The 22,420-nt window shown below is 40.7% G+C and overlaps 1 protein-coding gene across 13 annotated transcripts in view; it reads right to left on the bottom strand.

Moving 5' to 3' along the window:
- Positions 1-22,420, bottom strand: part of HDAC4 (histone deacetylase 4) — a 423,758-nt gene that overhangs the window by 41,055 nt on the left and 360,283 nt on the right. For all 13 annotated transcript variants that reach the window (XM_090044962.1, XM_090044959.1, XM_090044963.1 and 10 more), the window contains 5 exons: positions 9,510-9,617; positions 8,078-8,133; positions 6,810-6,897; positions 2,985-3,104; positions 279-376 (listed from right to left, as the gene is read on the bottom strand). In XM_090044962.1, the coding sequence (XP_089901088.1) occupies positions 279-376; positions 2,985-3,104; positions 6,810-6,897; positions 8,078-8,133; positions 9,510-9,617 (470 nt within the window). The remainder of the gene's footprint in view (positions 1-278; positions 377-2,984; positions 3,105-6,809; positions 6,898-8,077; positions 8,134-9,509; positions 9,618-22,420) is intronic.

Here is a 22,420-nt window from a genome sequence, read left to right as displayed (position 1 = left end):
CAACCTGAGGCATCTGAACATCTGTTTGTTTGGGTTTCGTGTCTCCATAAACATTTTTATGGAGGAATAAATGTGACATCTGTCTATAACCTAATAGTTAAGAACATCCCTCTTGTATTAATTTAGCCTCAGCTATACATGTACAAAATAATTGCAATGACTTGGGAATTATGCTTTTCATTTAGTGCACAAAAAACCCTCCAAGAAAAAAGGAGAGATTTCACTACTGGAAGATCTCATTTCAGTTGAATTTTGTATAAGGATGGCATCAATGTTACCTGAAAGCAGTCAAGTATTCTGTATCTCCCATTGGTGGATCAAGGCCCCCAGTAAAGGCCATATTAACATTGAAACCAACACCTGGTCCTGTGCCAACCTAAAGATGAGAAAAATATATTGAATTAAATTTTTGAAAATTCTGTTGATGTAGCAAGTCTGCCATATTTGTTTTTTCTATTCCGGATTTAAAAGTTTATGAATGCAGTACTGAGTTTTTCCCCCTCTAGTCTTTCTTAGATCAAGAAGGAGATAATTATTAAACCTTTCACATTCTCTCACATGCTTAATTCTATGCAAGCACTGTGAATGAATATGAAGTAGTTGATCACTGGTAAACTAAGGAATGAATGTTACTTAAGAACACAGTCCCTAAATAAATATGGGACTTCTATGTATTTTATACTCCTTGGTTTTATCCAGAGTCAGGCCCCCCTCTGCTGGTGAAAAGAATATATTCCAGCCAATAGAATGTAATTGGTATAAATGGGTATTGGTAGTAAATGAAAGTTGTATCTCCACTTGCTCACCCCATTATAGTGTGAGATTTCATTATAGGTGACAGTTGTGATAAACACATCTGGTTAAAAATGTAAGCCTACATTTTATAATGAAAACTAAAATTCTGGCATATAATTGTTACCTAATACTGGCTAATCTAGGATATGAACGTAGAAGTATTATACAGCTGCATAGGGAGTTATATTAGTTGAGATAAACAACAGAGTTTTAGTTTCAAATTTTTCTTTGACTAAATTCCAGTAAATACCAGCTGTTGGAAAACCATGTGGGTCTATACTGCATTAAAATTACAGCTGAGACTAACATATACTTTTTAATTCCTAAAACATTTGGAAAACGCCATTTTACATGCCCTATTTTACAATATATAATTTAGTGCCTAGGATGACATGTCTTTCAAACCCAGATTAAATTTTCTAACACATAATTAGGTTATTAAGTTATTTTCTAGAGTCAGCATGAATGTGGCTCCTGCAAAAATCTAAGGTCTTGTGGTACTCCTCTGGCCTACAGTAACAGTTACACTTTTCCCACAAAACTGCTGGCCATTGTTCCAGTCGTGATATACAAGCAAGATAATAAAACAATAAAGCAGTAGCAGGGTAAGAAATTCTAAGACATTTTAAGCTCTTTTTATAATGCTTCAGGGTAAATAAAGTTAGCTAAATTATTCAACTAGACTTTGAATACATTTATTTATAACTATATTAATATACATATGCACGTATATGTATGTATATATATTTACATTTGTAAGTGCATCTCTGTTGGGAAGGAACAATTTTGTTTATCTCAGTATTATTCAAAATTATGGAGTCAGGTAAAATATTAAGCATTTCAGGTCATTGTGTATAATAAGAATTACTTTATTTAAATACAGAACAGTTTCCAGATATATTCATGAGCCCTTATATGCTTTTCTCTCTATTTACACTTGCTAAACAGAGGTTAGTTTCAATTCTATGCAAAACTGATCAGAAACTAGAGGCAAATAACCTGAGAGCAAACTGAAATAAGAAGTCAAAACACTGAATGAGTTGGTGGCAAATATTTTCTGGGAGACCATTCTGGTAAACCACGTATCCAGTATTGTTTAATGAGGTCAGCTTACAATGAGGTTGGAAACCAAGAACTACAGAATTCTGTGCAATGAATAATTTCTGGCTTGTTTGTTATAAGGAAGGCGAATTACTGTGGGTTTTAAAACAAAAATGCATTTTCATGCCAACCGTATTCTCTTACGAAAAACAGAAGACAACATGAGACACAAGTATGCCCTTGTAAGAGAATGAACAACAGATTCCACCAAACAATGAGAACAGGAAAAAATAGCTCACGGGTACTCTTTCAAAGAGGAGGCCTAAACTTTGCTTCTTGAAGGATGCAGTTCAGTACAGAATGAAAGAAATCATTAGTATGGTATCACTTCGCAAGGTCAAAGAAAAAAAAAATATTTCCACTTTAATTTGCGTGGCTCATTTGTAGAAGGCTTCGGGAATTCTAGCAGCGTTTGCTGGATGTTGTTTGATAATTCCAATGGCTCCGTAGCTAAAATATCTCATATCTAGCTTGCCAAAGGTAACAAAAACTGTTCTCAATGTTGCACACTTCTCTGAGTAATGAATGGGCATTATTACAATGGCACTACATTATTACTGGGCATTATCAGCACTGACAAACTGCTAACTTTCTTCAGGAATTCAGATTCATGTGGTGTACTGGTGAGCACATGCAGGAACTATAAACTCATTTCTATAGTATTTTGCAAAACACTTGCCTTGTTTAGATGGCAGCACTAAAATGCACACTGAGTTATATTCTCCAGTAAACAGAAATGCAGCTTGGGACAACTGACTTTATTCTGTGAAACAAAAGTGAAAGCTCAATACTGACTGGAGAGAATGTAATTATATTGATCCTGATTTTTTAACTATGGTTGTTTACCAAGGAATCGTCCTTCTTGAGAGCCATGCTAAGGGTTAAATGTAATTTCTTAGAATAATAAAATTCATTCTTTTGCACACGCACAGGCAGTAAATTTTTTCAATAGGCATCTGCCAAGACATTTCTTCCTGTATGGAGGTCCCCACAGTTCTGTCAATGAATCTGAATTGCAACTACAGCAGTTTCTACCTATCATACCAAACTCTGTGGAGGACAGGTATTATGTTTAATAATATTCTTACCTCATCAGGAGCGCCACTGCCTGGGAAGAAGTTCCCATCATCATAGCGATGTAGTGAAATGTAAAGAACATTAGGGTCACTGTAGAAAGCTTGCTGAGTACCGTTTCCATGGTGTACATCCTTTGGGGAAAGATTGCATTATATGAGAAGGATTAGTACATCAGTAATAATACAGATTAAAATTTATCAGATATATATATATTTTTAACCTGAATTAAGCAGCTTACAATAACTGAAATGATTCTTGTTATATTTTCAATTTAACATATCTGGATAAGGTAACGAGTTAAAAAAACCACCACCAACAAAAAACCCCCCAACTTCTGTTCATGTATTTTTTTTGGATATAATTGGATTTATATGGACGTTTTAGAGGCATTATGTTAATCACTATAAATCGGAACATTAATTCAGATTAATTAATTGCATAGCAAACATCCATTTAAGGCTCTGTGCCGAAATGGGAAGGCTAAGCTATAGGGGAGGGCAACTTAAAAGCGGTGCAGTGAAGGGGAACAAAAGGCAAAATCCACAACCAGACAGCTCAGCTCCCCTGTGGAAGTGCTGTTAATGCTCAGATGCAATTATCATAGTTTTCCAAATGTTCCAGCAATTCTGATACAAACAAACAGTGACATGTAAAGGAAGAGTAAAGAAACACTGGAAAAGTGTGTCCATGTGGAAGGCCATACGGAAAATATGTTTACACTTTAATTTGTACGCCCTATCTGTACAAGGCATACGGTATCTGTTGATGCTGTCTTATAAACTCTAGTGACCTAATAGCAAGCTATTTTAGAACACTTTGCCTAACTTGGATAATTTGTCATACCCCAATCCTAAAACAACCACTTGACATCCAAATGAAGGTTTGTAAACTTTTGAAAAAACAATCATTCAGAGAAGTTTGCCAGTGTTCATGATTGCTCAAATGTGCACACACTGCACCCTAGCCCTCAGCAGGGGGTTAACCTATGCAGAGCTTGCTTAAGCCAAGGCAGGTTGGTCAAGGCTGTAAATTTTTGTGCCTTAACTAACTTATAACCAGGGATCTGGGCTTTGCTTCTGTACAAAAAAATACGGATTTTCCCCTTTAAAGTGGGAAACTGCAGGTTTCCCCTTTTGCAAACAGCTGCCCTGTGGCTGGCAAAGTTCCTGTCTGCAATAAGTTGGAGACTAGGCCCATTCTGGAGGTGGAGGGAACGAGGGCAGGGGCAGAGAATCTGAGACCAGCCAGGGCTGGTTCAGACTCACTCTGCCTCCTGTAACCTTTGTTAGGGCCTGGAGAGCTGGAGGCCCCTTCCAGCAGGGCTGGGGGTCCAGGAGGCTACAGGTTGGGAATGAGGGGCACTGGCAGGGCTGAGGGGGCCCCCTGTGTTCCAAGGCTCCAGTAGGGCTTGCTGCAGTTTTCTCTTGGGTGGGAAGGCTTCCCACCTTTTCTGCTGGGAACCAGCAACTTCTGTTTTTATCCCCAACAAAATCTTGGAGCTTGCTTGCTTTTTTTGCAGAAAACACTTGATTTTGAGCTTTCCAAGAAAAGAAAATGCAATCACAAATTGAGTCAGTCCTACATACTGACTCATGTTTTGATGCATCCCAAATTTTTACATCATCCTCTGGACATCACATTCAAAGAAAAGAAAAGAAAAGAAAAGAATGTATAAGTCACCCTAAAGAATGTGAATCAGGTTCCAGGAGTCAGGATATGGGGAAGCAGCTGGCAATCAGGCTAGTCACATGACCCTCTAGGGGTGAGACTAGCAGTCTGTACACCCTAGCCAGAAGACAGAGCAGACAGTCTGCTAGTGGCCAGGTAATTAGAGTTTAGAAGTGCTCTAGGTTGTATTTTGTGTTTCTTTCCCTTTTGTCTTATAGTAAGTCTGGCTTTTGTTGGTACACTGCTTGCAAGGGAGAAGTTTGTTTATTTTATTCGGGACACGCCAGTTTAAATCTAGTTGTCCTAGGTTTTTGGGTGGGGGCTTAAGCCAAAGATAAACTTATTCAGGATCCTGCAAAACTTGAACCCAGCCCTTATTGCTGCCAACAGATACATGGAGCAGAACAGCGGGGGCCAGCACTGCTCACAGCCAGAAAGCAGCACGGGGGACAACTTTAGCTGAACCTGTGTCCTGGTGCAGGGAAGCCCTGCTGCTGTTTTGGGGCAATGGCAGGGCTTGGAGGGGCTGTGGCTTGGGAGTAAGGGGCAACAGATGGGCAGAAGAAGGGTGCCAGCGTCAGGGCTGCTCAGTGCCAAAAAGTGCATGTGCATGTGTGTGTTGGGGGGTGGAAGGAATACCTGCAGCTGGACCCACATTCTGGTGCAGGGGGGAGCTGCTGCCAGGAGAAAGGGGGAGTAGGCAGGGGCTGCAGGTTGGGAGTAGGGGGCATTGGCAGGGCTGGGTGGGGGCTGCAACTTGGGAGTGAAGAGCACCAGCATATCAGGGGCTGCTCAGCATGGGCAACTGGTGCCACCTTCAGCAGGGTCTCCCCATGGCCAATCTCACTGACTGGGTGGGGGGGAGCCCCCGTGGCTGATCGTGCTGACTGGGAAGCGGCTGCAGTGCTTGCGGAAGTGGCCGTGGCGCTACATCCAGTGCTCCCACTCCCCAGCCAGCACTTGCATGGGGGCACCAGTGCTCCCGCCTGCCCCCACTGCCCGTTGCCTAAGCGGGGATCACAGCCTGTCAGGGAGTGCACCAGTGCTCTTAGGGGGTGCATATACACCCCCATAAAGCCCCTAATGCATCGCCACTGCTGCTCAACATCACAGAGGAAGCTAGAGTGACAGCCACAGCTGTACCTGTATCTTGGTGAGAGAAGGGGGCTCTGATTTTTGATAAAAAAACCTGAAATCAAATGCCAAAATATATAGGTATATAGAATTTATTTTATTATAAAATCAGGGATCCTGGTTTTCTCTGGTTTAAAAAAATTCCCAATTTTCAGTAAAAAAAAAAAAAAAAGAAAAAAAAAAGAAAAAAAAAGAAAAAAAAAAGAAAAAAAAGTAAGTCCATATCCACATTTTTCCATGATTAAAATGAAACATCATTATCTCTATATATCAGTGGTGTTTCATTTAAATCATGGAAAAATTGAATTTGGGGTTACTTTTTTTTTTAAACCAAAAATTGGGGATTTTTTTAAAATCAGAGAAAACCAGGATCCCTGATTATAATGACTGAGGCACTGGTAGGCTTCCAAACTGCTTTTAAATTGTAAATATTTCAGTAAAACATTGTGTTCAATGGATATACATATATATACACACACACACACACACACGTACATGCACATGTGCATGTATATACAGACATTTTATTTATTTATACACATATATACACATTTAGCAGTGTTTCATTTTAATCATGGAAAAACACGGATTTTGAATTTTTTAATCAAAGTTTGATTATTTATTTATTTATTTTTTAAATCAGGGAATTTTGGATTTTTTAAAATCAGAGAAAACCAGGATCCCTGCTCATCAGGAGTGTGTACTAGGATGGAAATAATATTTTGGACCTATGATCCCAAAGAGAGCACCCAGCATAGGTAGCCATCTTTGGAAATTATCTACATTAAAGCTTTACCATGGAAGGTGGGGGAAAAGGTAGAATTTGTCAAATTCTGCCAAAAAATTGAGACTGCCCTTTAGGAAATGTTTACTACAAATAAACACATTTTTAAAAGGGAATTTTTGTTCTGACAAACCAGAGCCAGATTTTGTTCACTAAGCTATAAATCCTGGACCTCCTTTTTATTTTTTATTTTAAAGAAATTGACAAAAAGCTTCCATTGCTACTTTTGGAAGAATAAATGTTTACTCACCCAGTCCACTATAAGGATTTTGCTAACATTCAGTCTCTGTTGGAGAAGCTTGGCTGCAATTGCCACAGAATTAAAATAGCAAAACCCCCTAGAGGTAATGAAAGGGAGAGAGAGGGGGAAAAAGGGGTGTTAATTATACGTTTGCCTTGGTCCTAATACATTTATCATCTGAGACATAACACAGTAGGAAGAAATTTCTATTGCTTTCACTCTTTTTTCTTCCCTAACAGACACACGTGTGCTCAATTACACACAACCCACCCACCACACCAGCAGGTGACTCAGTGATCTCACGGGAAATGGTGAACATTTTTATACTTTCCAAAACTCTCTTCTGCAAGATGCTCTCGAAGTATACTCACTGCCCACTCACCAATTTCTAAAGCTTCAGTGTTCTCACTCAAGTTGGACCATGGTAGTGTAGGCACAAAGAAAGAAGGGAAAGGCCTTATTTTGATTTGGAGTGGAAAGATTAAAAGAAATGCAGTGGACCTGATCAGAGAAGTTTCAGAACACTGCTGATTTAAATTCAGAAGTAGTTACTACTCTCTGATCTCACACCAAAACAATACTAAAACGCTCAAAGACATATGCATTGGTGACAAAAGCCAGGAATGTACTAGTTCAATAAACAATAAATTATATACAGAGTTGAAGGAGACCTACTGTTCAATATGTTTTATTAAACTCTTACCTTTAGAGCCAGATTTGGATTTGGCCAAACCTAAAACACTTTCAATTTGGTAGGAATAAAAACCCTACAAAACTAAATGAGTTTAAGAGACCTGACTTCATTTGTTTACTTCGTGAAAACATTATTATTATCTTTTAACATTCCAATGTCAAACCCCCAGGGTACTGTTATACCCGATACAGTATTTTAAGTAATGTATTATTGATTTTTCCATTTTAAAAAGGAAATTTCAGTGTATTTCACTTACAAATCTCCTGTCAGTCACATAAACACTTGATATGGATGATGGAAGTACTTGCATCAATAGAGCTTTACAAATATTCTTAGGTATGATTCTAATGCTGATCTTACTAAATAAGAAATCAGGATCTTTCCTGTTTCTAAAGTATTACAAAGCACTTGGAATCTGATAGTGTTGCATAGCAAACTCCAAAAAAACCCATCTATAATAAGCCAACATTAATTTGTTAGCTCCTATATCGCAACATTCATTTGTTAGCTCTACATCCCACTTCTCTTCATTAATGGCTATAAAAGTTAAAGTTGGCCAATTAGTGCGCACACAGACACTTACATTGGTGTACTTTCTTCTGCATGGTGACCTGGAGGTCGAACTACAGCAAATCCATTCTATGTACAAAAATAAATAAGAATACAGAAGGGAAGATCAAACACAAAGAAATATTACTCATAGTAATATCCGCACACATTGTTTTTAGAATTGCTGATTTAGTTTTGAATTATTCAATAGTTTTTGATTTCTCAGATGGACAGTCATGGTTTCTAGTCAAAGCTATACCAGCATGCTGGTTTTCTTTTAGTTTAGTTTAAGGGACACAGTCAGTCTGACATTTCTGGAAGCTATTTTTTAAAATCAAAGTTTCTGAAATAACACCCCTTAAAAAGCAGTACTGAAATCTAGTTCCATTGCTATCAGTGACAAAGCCCTCATGGGCATCAATGGAACCATGACTACACAGGATACTTTTTTGTTTTTTTCTTTTTTTAAATTAACCCTTCAAACATAATTAAGAAATTTCTGTCCACTTGTTGATGCCCATAAGGGTCTTTTTAAGTAAAGCCTAGAAGAAATTAACATAATTTAGTCTGATGTTCTGTATAACACTGACCATAAATTTCATACTGTGGTTCTTGAACAGAGCCTTAATAACATAAGGGTCATACTGGCTCAGACCAAACATCCATCTAGCCCAGTATCCCATCTCTAACAGTGGCAAAAATGGATGCTATAGAGGGAGAATATTGAACCAGATACATCTAGAGCAGTCATGCCCAACCTTTTTGTCTAGTGGGCTGGATTGGCAGTGCCTGGTCTGCCTTTGGGCAAGATCCAGCTGGTGTTCCTGATCCAGTGCCCAGAAGGCAAAGCAGGCAACATATGGTTGCATGGAGGGCCAGGGGGAAGGATCAGGGGTAGGCCAGTCTCAACACAGTCCTGCAGGGGAAAGGAGCTTAACCAGGCCCCAAGAGGGAAGGGGCCCTGCAGAGTAGGAAGGGGGTGTACAGCCCAACCTGGGAGAGGGCATAGCCTGGCCTTGATCCAGAAACAGGAGGTGGAGGAAGCATGGTCTGGGCTTGCAGGGCGAGGGGTGTAGCTTGGATCTAACCAGTCACACAGGAAAGGGGATTTGACAGTGGGGAGGGTGGCTGTACTAATAGCCACCACTCCTCCGCTACCAAATTTCTAGAACCGTGGTGAGCCCCATGGGTCAGATATGATGGCTCTGCAGGCGGAATTTGGTTTGCGGGCCAGAGGTTGAGTACCCCTCAGCTAGAGCGATCTATATATCCCCTATTCAATACCTTCCCTAGTACCCACCATTTATTGGTTTAGAAACGCCAGAGGAAACAAACATCTCCAACCATTCTGTTCAACAGCCAGATCGGTCATCCATGAATTTATCCAGACCCTTTTTGGACCTGGCTCTGCTATCTGCCTCCATCAATAGCCTTATATCAGAACTAAATGTTATTAGCATACCAACCTTTAATTCTCCTGTGGCCACTTTAAAAACAAGTTCAATGACACAACCCACAGCCAAGCGAGCAGCACCAGATGAATGAACCTCATTCCAAATTGTGTCACTGTCAACCTATTGAAAAGGTAAGCAGAAATCAGTCATCAGAAACAACAAGCACAGCATGACCGTGTACTCTCTGATTTTACAAACTACTTAAACATAAGTAACTATATTTGCAGCAGTCATCCTGACAATGCCAAGGACCAGATCCACCACGACTTGAAATAAGCATAAATAATAGTCCTGGTAGCAATACAGGGTGCTAGTATCAAAAGTTTTGGTGCCTCCATGTGCAAAGTTAGGCATTAACTGCAATGCTGATGCCAGTATGGTGATTTTTTTCTTCGCCCATTACTAAAGTAACAGAAAAGAAATGGACTTCTAACAGCTCTGGAGCACTGAGGGATCAGTATAGCAAAACCAAGGAGGGGAGTTTGAGCCTGCATAAAAGGTAAATTCTGAAAGTTCTCTCACATTACTATAGTGTAGTTTCTTTTTTTTTTTTCTTTTTTTTTTTTTTTTTTAGGAACAATTAATCCAAGGTCAAATAAAAAACTTTAAGATGATGTTAAAAAGCCAAACATATTAAAGAGGAAACTCAACAATGAAGAACAAGGTGGACAGTCTTTAAAATTCTTGTCCACTCCATTTTTGCTTGATTTACACTACAAATAATTCCAAGATAAAATCATAAAATAAACTATCTAGTTTAAGATAACAATAGACTCATCAATGTCTAGGTGTTAACTGCAGATCTTTAATTCAAATGCCAAATATTTGACAGGATTAGGATCAAATTCCTTTGGAAAATGCATAGTTTAGACAAGGGAGGGAAAAAAAGGAAAGCATTCTTTAGAAACTCTTTGGCTGTTCGTTATTATACAAGATCATGTTCTAACTTAAACACAAAGTGTGAATTGTTGGTTTTTTCCACATCAAACTATACAACTGCACAAAAACAATATTAGTTCACATGTATGTGACAATATGCCTTGTTTGATTTTTACTACAATACAATGGATGTACTAAATAGAAGATGACAAAAGGAACCTTTGGATTTCTATGGGTTTGCTTACTGGCTGAAGCACTGGTGGGGGAAGAGTTGCTCTACATCCACTCAATAGTGGCCCAGACTATCTGTATTCAATAATGAAGGCAAAACATGCCATGTCTACTTAGCCATGGCATCTGCAAAATCTGGACCAATTGAATTTTTTCAACCTGTAGCAAGTCTCAGGGTAAGTGTGAAGTGTTTCTCAGTGAAAACTGTCCAAATTTTTTTTTCAGGTGTGACTGACTGGATTGGTCCAGGTTGAGCATTTTTGGGGCAACAATCTTAGAAGGAAGCTGAAACAATGGGTTACCTGTATTGTTTGTCCAGTTTTGCTTCCTGAGTTTTCCGGGAGATACTGCTCATTCATAGACTACATAAAACATTGGGCCCATTATTAATAAGATTTGCCAAGAATGCCTCTTGCAAGGGCAAGGTTCCAGTCATACGCAACAAGCAGTATTTAGGGAAAGCCTAGCTTCTTTGGACAGTATTATTGCCAATAAGCACATTGTTTCCAGTACTAAATTGGTGGAGATGGTTTATGCTAGCTAGGTTTCAGCAACTTCTCTGCCCATTGATTCAATATGGGTTTAGAACAAGGGACAGAACTCCTGTCATTAGCCATAGATAATGTAGACAAAAATTGTTCATGCTGATTGTATTGCACCTATCCTATGCTTTCAATATACCACTGACCATAGGAAAGTGGCTCTTTACTGAGGTTGCTTTTCCTCCCAAAGAGATCCCTAAGGGTGTTGATTAGCAAACTGGCCGCCCTTACTGGTAGAGCTCGGAACGGTTTCATCTTTCTCTTCCTCGATTCTTGACATCTGTGGGAAGCCATTTGGCCTGACCATGTTAGTTTATGCATTTGAGAGAGTGGGAACCTGGACTAAATATTTATAATAGACAGAGTTATGTCCCCACCATGTAGTGAGAATGGGTACCTGCTCAGATGCTTGGCAGACTCAGAATCTTGACCTTGTAATAGGCACTCATGTCTTTGTTACCCTCAGACTTCAGTACCACAAGATGCAGACAGACCTGCCAAGTAATCTGGCTAAACTGGTTTCGTTCTTACCAATTAAACCTTACTTGTATTTAAGTTTGCTGCAGTAGGAGTGGTTTGTGGTGATCTTTAAAGAGCTGAATGTTCCAGGACGTCAAGATGCTGAGACAGTCTTTCCACCCTCCACTTGGCCCTACCATAGTAGTTTCAAGTCTCGTCTAAATGCTAGATCTGAAACTGAAATCTCCATGTTTCCACAACAGCAGAGCTCCAAAGGAAGTCCATCCTCCAAAGAAGTTTATCAGAACCAGAGTTCAGTAACTCTCAAACAACAAATTAAAGTCTATTTACTCTAATGCATTTTAAAAAATGTTTTAAAGATCCAGGCTACCAGAGAGAGAATCTTCCCTAAAATCAGTAAACAAGACATTGGGACATTTGACAAAAGTACCTAGTGAAGAGATTCAAAAGGAGACGGTAAGATCAGGCAGATCCAGTGGAATCACAAGGTCTCCCTAGATTGTTAGCTTCAGCCTCCTATCCCAAAACATAACCAAATAGCTGAGGCAAAAGCTGTTAATTACAGGCACTTTGATGCCACTACAAGCCAAGCTCTTATCAACCGTGCCGCAGGAAGAATGAGGAAGGCAGGACAGAAGTGGTTTTAGAATAGTTGTTATTTTTATGAAGAGAAATTAAATACTGAAAAAAAAATCTTGTTTGGTTTGGAAGTTAATTTCAAGGACAGTGCCCTAATCCCCTATATTCAGCCATCAAACAAAGAGAAGGATTTAATGATGGGTGTCTGTTGCTGTATCCTACTTGTTCATTTCTCTGTCCTGCACATAGGCATCTATGAGCTAAGAGTTTAATACTCAGCCATCTCTCCCACAGTGAATGTCTGCAGCCCACTGGGCCCTGATCCAACAAAGCACTTAATCATCATCTTAACCGTAAGAGTTTGAACAATTTCACTGAAATCATCAAAACTACTTTACTGCATCAGGGCACAGACTTTACTATAATGGAAAATATTATTAATGCAGCCACGATCTGGATTCCTCTCCAAATATGACGTTGCTGCTATTGGTGTATGGGCTGCTGCTGACCTGTCCATCATTCTTGATTTCTGAAGTTCATTACTAAGAGTATACTTGGCTTCCCTTGCCTGTGAATTCTTTGATGTTGCTGCCATCACAGGAGTTGCTAGGACTGAACATCAGCATTGCCATCTGGAAGGAATTTATGGAGAAATAGGGAAACATATTTCTTGCCTTTTGCTGATAGGTAACTGTTGGTTTTGTCTCTTTCTTTGGGCTGGATGATGTTATTGTGTTAAGGAAACCTGGCCCTTCCTGCTTCTGAAGTGACTGCTATTGGTTTAGAAGCAGTTGGCTCTTCATCAGACTTGTTTTCTGGAGAACAATATTGGCAAGTGTGATGTGATCCCTCCTATTCCCATTAAGTTGCTGCCACGCTTGTTACATGAACGTTTAAAAACTCTAAAGAAGCGGGGAAAACTCACGGTCATTTGCTTCCCCCAGACAGCTGAACTTTTGCAAATGATATAAATTATTTTTTTCCTGGGGAAAAGGGCTATGGACTTTCTCCTGAGAAGTGAGATTCTGCACAGGTGAAAACACAAGAGTTTCTACTCCCTTATGGAATTTGTTTAAATACTGTAAGGCAGTGTGGATTCACCACAGGCACAGAAATACTACAGGCAGCAGGGCTCACTTGGGCAACTGATTCTTGTTAAGTATTCGTTCATTATTTTACTTGGTAGCTAGAGCATTTTTTTGATATTTCCATTTTTCTAGCATTTTCCTTCCCAAATGTAAATGTCTCTAGAGAGGCATTTAAAGAAAAGAGTAAGTAGACATGAGCCAAGTCTTCTTTTGGCACTGAGATTACTTCAAAAAGCTGCACATGCCATTCAGGCTGCTGGTGAATAGTCCTTGCCCTACTGTATTCCACCAACATCTAAAGCAGCAACATTCAGACTAAGGCTGCTGAACCACAAGCAGCCTCTACAACAAGCTGCTTTGTTGAAGAACCAAATGGTTCTTTAACAAGCTACCTCAGACCCTTCACAGAAAATGATAAGAGATTCACAGGAAAGTGGAGCTGGAAGGGACCTCACTAGGTCATCTAATCCTGCCCCCTGCTCAAGGCAGGATCAGCCCTGACTATATCATCCCAGCCAAGTATCTATCTAATCTGGTCTTGAAAACTTCCAAGGATGGAGATTCCAGTTTCCCCAGGCAGCCTGTTCCAATGCTTCACCACTACCATAGTCAGAAAGTTCCTCACCTCCAACCTAAATTTCCTTTGCTGCAGCTTCAGCCCATTGCTCATAGTCCTATCCTCTACAGACACAGAGAATAGCCTGTCTCTAGAATCACCTTTAAGGTATTTGAAGACGGTTTTCAAATCCTCCCTCAGTTTTCTCTTCCCCAAACTAAATAACCTTCATTCTTTCAGCTTTCTCAGGCCTCTAACCATTTTTGTCACTCTATGCTGAACTCCTTCCAGTCTATCCACATCTTCCTTGAAGTGTAAGACCTAAAGCAGGATAAAATACTTCAGGTGAGCCTTTATCCGTGGTGAATTGAGCTGAAGAATTATTTCCCTTAATCTGCAAGTGATACTGCTATTGATACAACCCAGTATGTTGTTGTCTTTTTTGGTGACAAGAACACACTGTTGGCTGATCTTCTACTTATGATCTACTGTAACCCCCAGGTCCTTTTCTGCAGTACTGCAGCCTAGCCAGTCATTCCCCAGTCAGTATTTATGCATGTAATTATCCCATCCCAAGTGCAGGACTTTGCATTTGTGATTGCTGAATCTCATCAAATTGATGGCCGACCATTTCTCCAGTCTCTCTCTCTCCTATTGTTATTCTATAGATGAACTGCTAAATCACCAGAAGCAAAAGAGTTGTCCAAACAAGACTTTAAATAGGAAATTAGGAACATTTTGTACTTGCCCTTGCTGACTCTCCTGATTGAGTGCAGATCATTTTTCTAGTCTATCCAGGTCATTTTGGATCCTAGCCCTGTCCTCCACCCAGTTTTGTGTCATTTGCAGATCCACTAAGCACGCACTCAATCCCATCATTCAAATCATTGATGAGGCTGTTGAACAATACTATACCCAGGGCAGACCCAGGGGAATGCCACTTGATACTTCCTCCCAACTACACATTGAGCCATTGGTCTTCACTGGGGATAGAGTGGTGAGAGGTATTTCTGCAATCATGAACCAGACAGCTTATGCAACACATGCAGTTACCTTTTCTAGCGTTTCCTTGAACTGTAGTATTGCTACAATTCACTGGGGCTCATATATCTGTGGCTCATTGGTTAACACCAGCTGCTTGTGTGGCTCTTGAGCTAGTCAAGACTGAGGCCTCCTCTACACACTACATTTATGTTACAATTAAGGTGCAGCATTACATGGCCAGTGTACTACATGTGCACCCAATTTACAGTGCCAGAAAATGACAAACTAGCTATAAAAACATTTCACATGCAATGTAAAATGTTTTTATGGCTGTTCTTACGGGGGCTTGAACTGAACATGTAACCGGTCCAGGGCTGGGATGTGTGAGCACACACACACACACACACACACACACACACACTTCTTGCCTTGAAGAATTTAAATAATCTACCTGAGGTTTAAAAATCCAATTAACACAAAAACAGTGCAGTGTAAAGAAAAATCGGATAACCCTTAAATCTAAATAGTTCTATGTGAAAGTAAATTTAAAGGTCTTAGAAAGTACTATTAAATCATGTAACAGCAGGTCATTTGACTTTCTGAAGCATTAAGATACAACATATGCTAAAACCATTTCTGAAAATTGTTGAAGTACTTTTAAATTTTCTTTCCCCAACTCCATTTTTAATCCTGTTGTACTATAAAGTGATCTGATAATTTCTTAGTACTTAACTTCTGGGCATACAGTACACAGCAGCAAAGGTAATGTTTCTAACTAAAAATGTTGCATACTGCACTAACAGATGTTGCTACAGCAACAAAGATCAGCAGGAAAATATTACTGCTGCTTAAATCAGAGCTCACATCTGTTGGTATATCTGCTCCTGTGCTTTTTTCTAGCTCAGACTGGACCTGCTTGCAGATGGGAAAAGTTTTGTTTTTGTCAAATGAGATGATGCAAAAGCTCTCTCTTAAAACACAATTCAGTAATGGGAAAGACATTGAAAACCATTTCAATATATATATTGAATATATATTCAATATACTGAGGGACAAATTTACCCTAGAGTCTATTTCTCTTTGGCTTTGTAATAGAATGTTCTTGCACTTCTGGAAGCAAACCAATGTTTTTGTGTGGAGAAACCATAATTTTCATTGATTTTTTTCCATTGTGTCATCTGATTCTTGCCTTTTGCCACTTCCCTTAATAAGATATTGATTGAAATATGAGCATATCCAAATACTGAAAAAAGAAAGAAAATATATTACCAATGGGCAACCTGCTTTACACACAAGAGCAATTGTGTGTGCCTCCGCACAAAGGACTGGTGTCCCTCAGCCTGAGGCTGGAGCACAAGTATGTATATGTTAACCACAACTCCAAACAGAAAGGGAAAGAAGCTTCTTGAAGAGAAGAGAAAAGCAATGATCTGACACTAAGTAACAGCCATGTAGTTATAAAGGACATTAGACTAAAATCTTTGCTGACATTTGTACCTCTTTGAATGCTACAAAAATATCCTTACCCCATAACAATAAAGAAAACATTACAAGATGGCCAGACTTATCTCAGCAACATGGTCATTCACTATGCTAAATATACCTTGTGTTAATGCCCGACATGTTGGATCAAAAATGATAACAGGAAGGCAGATCAGTAAACTGAGATCCAAAGTTTCAAGAGCTGGCACCCAGGCATCCCTGACCTGTGCAAAAGGTGGACTGGGGAATTGGGGAAAAAGGATGGAGCAGGGGCAAGAAGCAGCAAACGCTGCTTCTGTTTCTACACACAGTATATTGAAAATGAGACTGCATAAAGGAACATGACTGCAATGCACTGGACAACTTAAGTATAAATGACACCGAGAAAATTTGTCCAGTCCCAGAAAGTAGCAAAGTAGCTATTCATTTATTATAATTTAAGAACTGCATGAAAAACCACCATTAATAAAGAGCCACGCTATGGTATGTGACCCCTCCTATGCTGAAAGGTCATCTTTTTCATGGATAGCAGCAAATCCTGAATAAATAAGTTACCATGTTTCTATCCTGCGACACCCAGCAAGTCTTCCTGGACATACAGAGTGGCCAAGAAGTGTGGCATCCCACGAGACTATCTGAGGTTAGCAGGAACGTCCAGGTGGCAGAACAGGAACAAGTCAGCCACAAGACACTTGCAAAGACAGTAGTAAAAACTGTTACCTCTTACTGTAAATAATTCTGAGATCCTGTAATTACTAAGAGTTGTTGTACACCACAAGCCTCATCAAGACACCACATATATCAGTCTATTTGACTGTTATATTTGTCACAAGAGAAAAATAAAACTTCTCACCCTCAGTCATTTCAATTTGACTTAGTGCCTGCCTGTAAGCATATACGGGGTGGGGTGTACATCAGGATCTGAGGGAACGCCTGTTCACCAGACAGCCCCAAGGGACAACATGGTCAAATGGTCACAAACTCCTCCAAAACCATTTTAGGCTGGACATAAGGAAAAACGTTTTCACTCCCCGAGCCCCCAAGGCCTGGAATAGACTCCCTCCAGAAGTGGCGCAAGCACCTAGTCTGGACTTTTTAAAGAAACATTTGGACACCTAGTCCCAAGATCCTTTGACCCTAGTTGACTTGGGTCATATTCGACCTGGGGGGAAGTGGGCAGCAGAGTCCCCCAGGGTTCGGTCCTTGGGCCTGCGCTGTTCAATTTCTTCATCAGCGATTTGGACGATGGGGTGAAATGCAACCTCTTTAAATTCACTGATGATACCAAAATTTGGGGTGAGGTGAGCACGCTAGTAGGGAGGGAAAGACTGCAACAAGACCTGGATAGGTTACAGGAGTGGGCTGACATAAACAAGATGCGTTTCAATACTGGCAAGTGCAGGGTGCTGCACTTAGGCAGTAGTAACCAGCAGCACACTTATAGTTGGGAAACTCCCTTTTTGAGAGCACAGAGGTGGAAAGGGATCTTGGAGTCATTACTGACTCCAAGATGAACATGGGCCGACAATGCGAGGTCACAGTTGGCAGGGCTAACCGCACCTTGTCGTGCATCTCAAGTAGAGCCAGGGAGGTGATCCTCCCCTTCTATGCGACGCTGGTCAGGCCACAGCTGGAGTACTGCGTCCAGTTCTGTGCGCCCCATTTCAGGAGGGATGTGGACAACATTGAAAGGGTCCAGAGGAGGGCCACACGTATGATCCGGGGACTACAGGGCAGACCCTACATTGAAAGACTGCGGGACCTAAACCTGTTCAGCCTTCACAAGAGAAGGCTGAGGGGGACTTGGTGACTGTCTATAAACTCACTAAGGGAGACCAGAAGGGTTTAGGGGAGACACTGTTTCCCCTAGCGCCCCCTGGCATGACAAGGAACAATGGACACAAGTTATTAGAGAGTAGATTTAGGTTAGACATCCGCAAGAACTACTGCACAGTTAGGGCGGCTAGGAGCTGGAACCAACTTCCTAGGGAAGTGGTGCTGGCTCCTACCCTGGGGATCTTTAAGAAGAGGCTTGATGCCTACCTGGCTGGACTCACTTGAGTCCAGTCTTTTTCTTCCGCCCAGGCGGGGGGTCGGGCTTGAAGATCTACAAGGTCCCTTCCGACGCTACTTCTATGATTCTATGACTTTCTGCCCCTGGGGCAGGGGGCTGGACTCGATGATCTTCTGAAGTCCCTTCCAGCCCTAATGTCTATGAAATCCATGAATTTCTCCTTCAATTTATCCCTTCCAACAAAAATATAAAAAGCACTGACTAGAGGTCAATACCTCCAGGTTCTGACCAAGACAAAAGATTTTGGAACTTTCATTTTTAGTGAAAACAGCAAGGTACTGACCTTTCCCTCCTCCTGAGCAAAGGGGCTATTGGCTCATGCAGCTGTATTGAACACAACTGTAGTGATCAAGACATAATGAGAGGCAGACAAATAAGAGCTTTCTCCATGTAGGTCTGTGTGGATCTAAACTACCTGGAAACTAAGCTCCATGCACAGGGCAGAACACCCACCAAATCTAATCTCTAGGCTGACATAAACAGGAGATATTTTTCTGCAATGGATTGTTTCTTGGTGGACTGAAGTTACAGCCCCTCAAAAGGTCCATTAAATCAACTGACCTTGAAAGTGGTTATGGCACAGTTAACTGTGAAGAGGTATATAACAAGAGTATCCAAGCTTAGGATCAATCCAAGTATGGGTCCCTCTAACTGCGCATCCAGGAGCAACCCAAGTTCTACCAGGACCCCGAATTGTGAATTAACATTAGGTTCACTTCCTTAACTGAAGCAGCTGATATTATCTCTGGTTATTTCCTCACCCCACTTTTTTGCTGACAGACATTACCTCAATCTTGTATGGGTCCAGTCTCCATGGCTGGTTATTCAACCTCTGACCTCAGTCAGTCACATAGCAGTCCCATACATGTAGATGAAATAGAAAGAGCACAATCTCATCTCTAGGTAGAAGGCTGTATAGCTGATTCCCCCTTCACTTTTCTTCCCATGTTCAACAGGAAGGAGATAGGATTAGAATCTCTTTTTCAGGGCAATCAAGAGTAGCCTCGTAACTGGAAGTAGCAATATACGGACCTGATTTTCATCCATTATCAGGAAGACACACTAACATAATCAGTCCACTGCCCATGTCAACATCTGAAATCAGACCGACTGTGGGACAGAAAAACTGAGGACTTCGAATACTACCACAACTTCCCCCCCCTCAAATTTCTCTCTCATATAAACGGGTGAGATGACACTTCTCAGGTAACCAGACGATTTCAAGAATATGGGACTTATCAGGCCAAGCATTATCACCTGGAGAAAATCAATTCATACTGTCCAGCAACACAGACCCTACTGGTTTTCACCAGCTAGAAAGCAAATGTATCTGGCATTCTGCTTTACTGCTGTGAGTATGTTTTTCAGTTAAAGGTAGATAACGTAGCCTGAATCCAAGCCATTTTATTAGAACAAAGAGGCAAATAAAAAGCCAAAGAACATGACAATTCTGGATGAAGGAGCAAATTGCCCTTTCTTCCATGGCTATGGAGAGTCTTAATACATTGGCACCCATGATGTTTTAGAAAGTTATGAGAAATTGAAAAACGAAGCTGGAACTCATGTTTAATTCTAATAAGCATTATCTGTGCCTTCTGTAATCTAAATCGCTTACAGTTCATGTCTAGATGTAGTTGATATTTCATCCACCACTGAGGTAGAAAACAGCAGATTTCTAACAGCTCACAATAGTTAAACTACTTCCACTCCTGAAAGCACTGAGAATGATACTGTACCTAACTGAAACCGTGTGGGTAATTTATTTAGGTAGAATGCAATTACCCAGGTTTAACTAGAGATCATGCTTTAATAATGAGCTTGCAGTTTAACAGGAAACTATATTCAAACTCCTGGTAATTTTCCTCTAATGAAACTTTTCAAGATATTGTCACCCTTTGCTGCAGAAAACATTTCTTCCTCACTAAAGTTCTCAACAGTTAATGCTTTCACACTTATTTCTGGTTTAAAAAGGAAGAAAAATATTTCATTAAACTGTTTTACCTGCCTTGAGATTATAACAACATTCATATTAAAATAAAGAAAATCCATTGTTTCATATCAAATACTGCAAGAACCTTTCTGTAGCCTCGGTGCAATGCTACCATATAACTTCTTAAAGCAATACTCCTCAACAAATGGTAATTAAGAACTATAAATCATACAAAATCAATATGCCACAGGAAATGGTTTTTCCTTTTTTTTTTTTTTTAAATATAGCAAATAGAAGCACACCAACATCACATCAAGATGCACTGCACTGAGAGGCAAATAATCTTTTCATAGATATGGATCTAAGCAAATCCTGTACTTGCATATACTTAACTAGATATACAATACAGGGTCTTCATAAAGTCCTTGTGCACTTTTAAACATTAATAACTTAGGTTGTGCACAAGGACTTTATGAAGACCCTGTATTTTGATGGACTGTAGCCAACCGCTCCATCGCACACCTTTTTTCCTGCAAGTGCCCATGTATAACAATCTAAAAGTGAGTTTAAAATGTAAAGAAATAACACACACACATTAAGGAAATTAGGCTGAAAACAAACACTGAATTTCTCCCGGGACAAAGCATTTTATCCTGGGATCCTACAGATGGACAAGCCCACTGTCCCACATTAAGTGGCCATAACGTATCAGAATTAATTTTGCCCAGGGACAATAGCAGCTATTTTGAATTATTAATCTGCCGCACGTGCAGCTAGTTTGTGTTATTCAAGCTGCATATGTAAAGGACTGTCTCATGTCTGTTTTGATGCAAGTCGCAAACTGGGATAATCAGCACCCTATCCCCTCCCCATAAACCCTACTTGTTTTAAGTCTTCGAGGCCTGTTAGACCTTAACATTTGTTTGGCTTACAGGGTAACTGGCTTAGTGCTGTTCATCTTAGTGAAGCAGTTGTAGAATAAGGTAAAAAACCTGCTCTGACTATCCTTCACCTGCATGGCTGAGATTTGCCACTAGAGGCTTGGTGGGCAGGGGCAGGACTAGGCGCAGGACCTGCTTGCTGCTTCCGCCAGCAGACCCATCACCATGTCAACTGCAGCAAGACCAGAGAGACCCAGGGAAGTGGCCCCGGGCCCCGCTTTCAGTGCGGAAGTGCTCTGTCACTTTTAGCAAGACCAGAGAGCTTCAGGGCTGCAGCCATGGAGCTTGCCTGCTCTGAGCTCCGAGGGGCTGGATCCTTTTTTCTCTGGAACTCAGGTGGCCCTGTGCCCCGTTGGCTGGGCTGCCAGCTTGCCAGGCACTGCCTGAGCTCTGAGGGGCCCAATCCATTATACCTTGGAGCATAGGCAGTACCCACTGTCTCGTGTCCCGCTGGCTGGGCTGGTGGACAGCAAAGCACTGCCTGAGCTCTAAAGGGCCCGATACCTTTTTCTCTGGAGCTTGGGTGGCACCTGCTCCCCACACTGCTGCTGGCGGGAGCAAAGCCAGTCCAGGTGGCAGTGGGAGGCACCACAGCTACCGGGTACTCCTGGGCTGTGGCACTTGGTCTGCCCATGTTCCTAGGCTCCGCTATGCTCCAGCATGCCTGCTCACCCTAAGTCAGGAGGGACCATTACATTTTGGGATACTAAAGGACTTCAACTTGGGCAGAATATCGTGGTAAGTGGCTACACAGTAATGAAACAGGAATACAATTAGGCAGATTGAAGATAATCCTGCCCTGGAGTGTCATAACTTTAATTCAAATAATGTGTGCTTTAAGCCACTTAAAAGGTATTAACGTGCAGCCAGTCCTGGAGTTAAGAGCTTCAGACGCTGCCTAAACCTACCATGTAACAAGGCCCTCAGTGTCAAGACTACCCGCATAATAGGCTTAATATTCCTATTCAACTAGAAAAGCAAATAGAGATTTTTTCTAAAGAACTATCATTTTAGGAAAAATCTTGGCTAACATGTAGTCGTTAATTACTATTAAAGCAAAAATATGTATTTTGGGACTTTCCTCTGTACGATGATAACATTGGTATGTTTGAATTAGTGAACAGCTGAAGCAAAGAGACCAGTTTTACTGAACATTT

This window comes from Crocodylus siamensis, chromosome 4 (genome assembly GCF_052110815.1).
Source record: "Crocodylus siamensis isolate JL-2025a chromosome 4, ASM5211081v1, whole genome shotgun sequence".
Taxonomy (NCBI): Eukaryota; Metazoa; Chordata; order Crocodylia; family Crocodylidae; genus Crocodylus; species Crocodylus siamensis.
The sequence above is the reverse complement of the archived record's forward strand: the minus strand, read 5'-3'. Positions and strand labels throughout refer to the sequence as shown.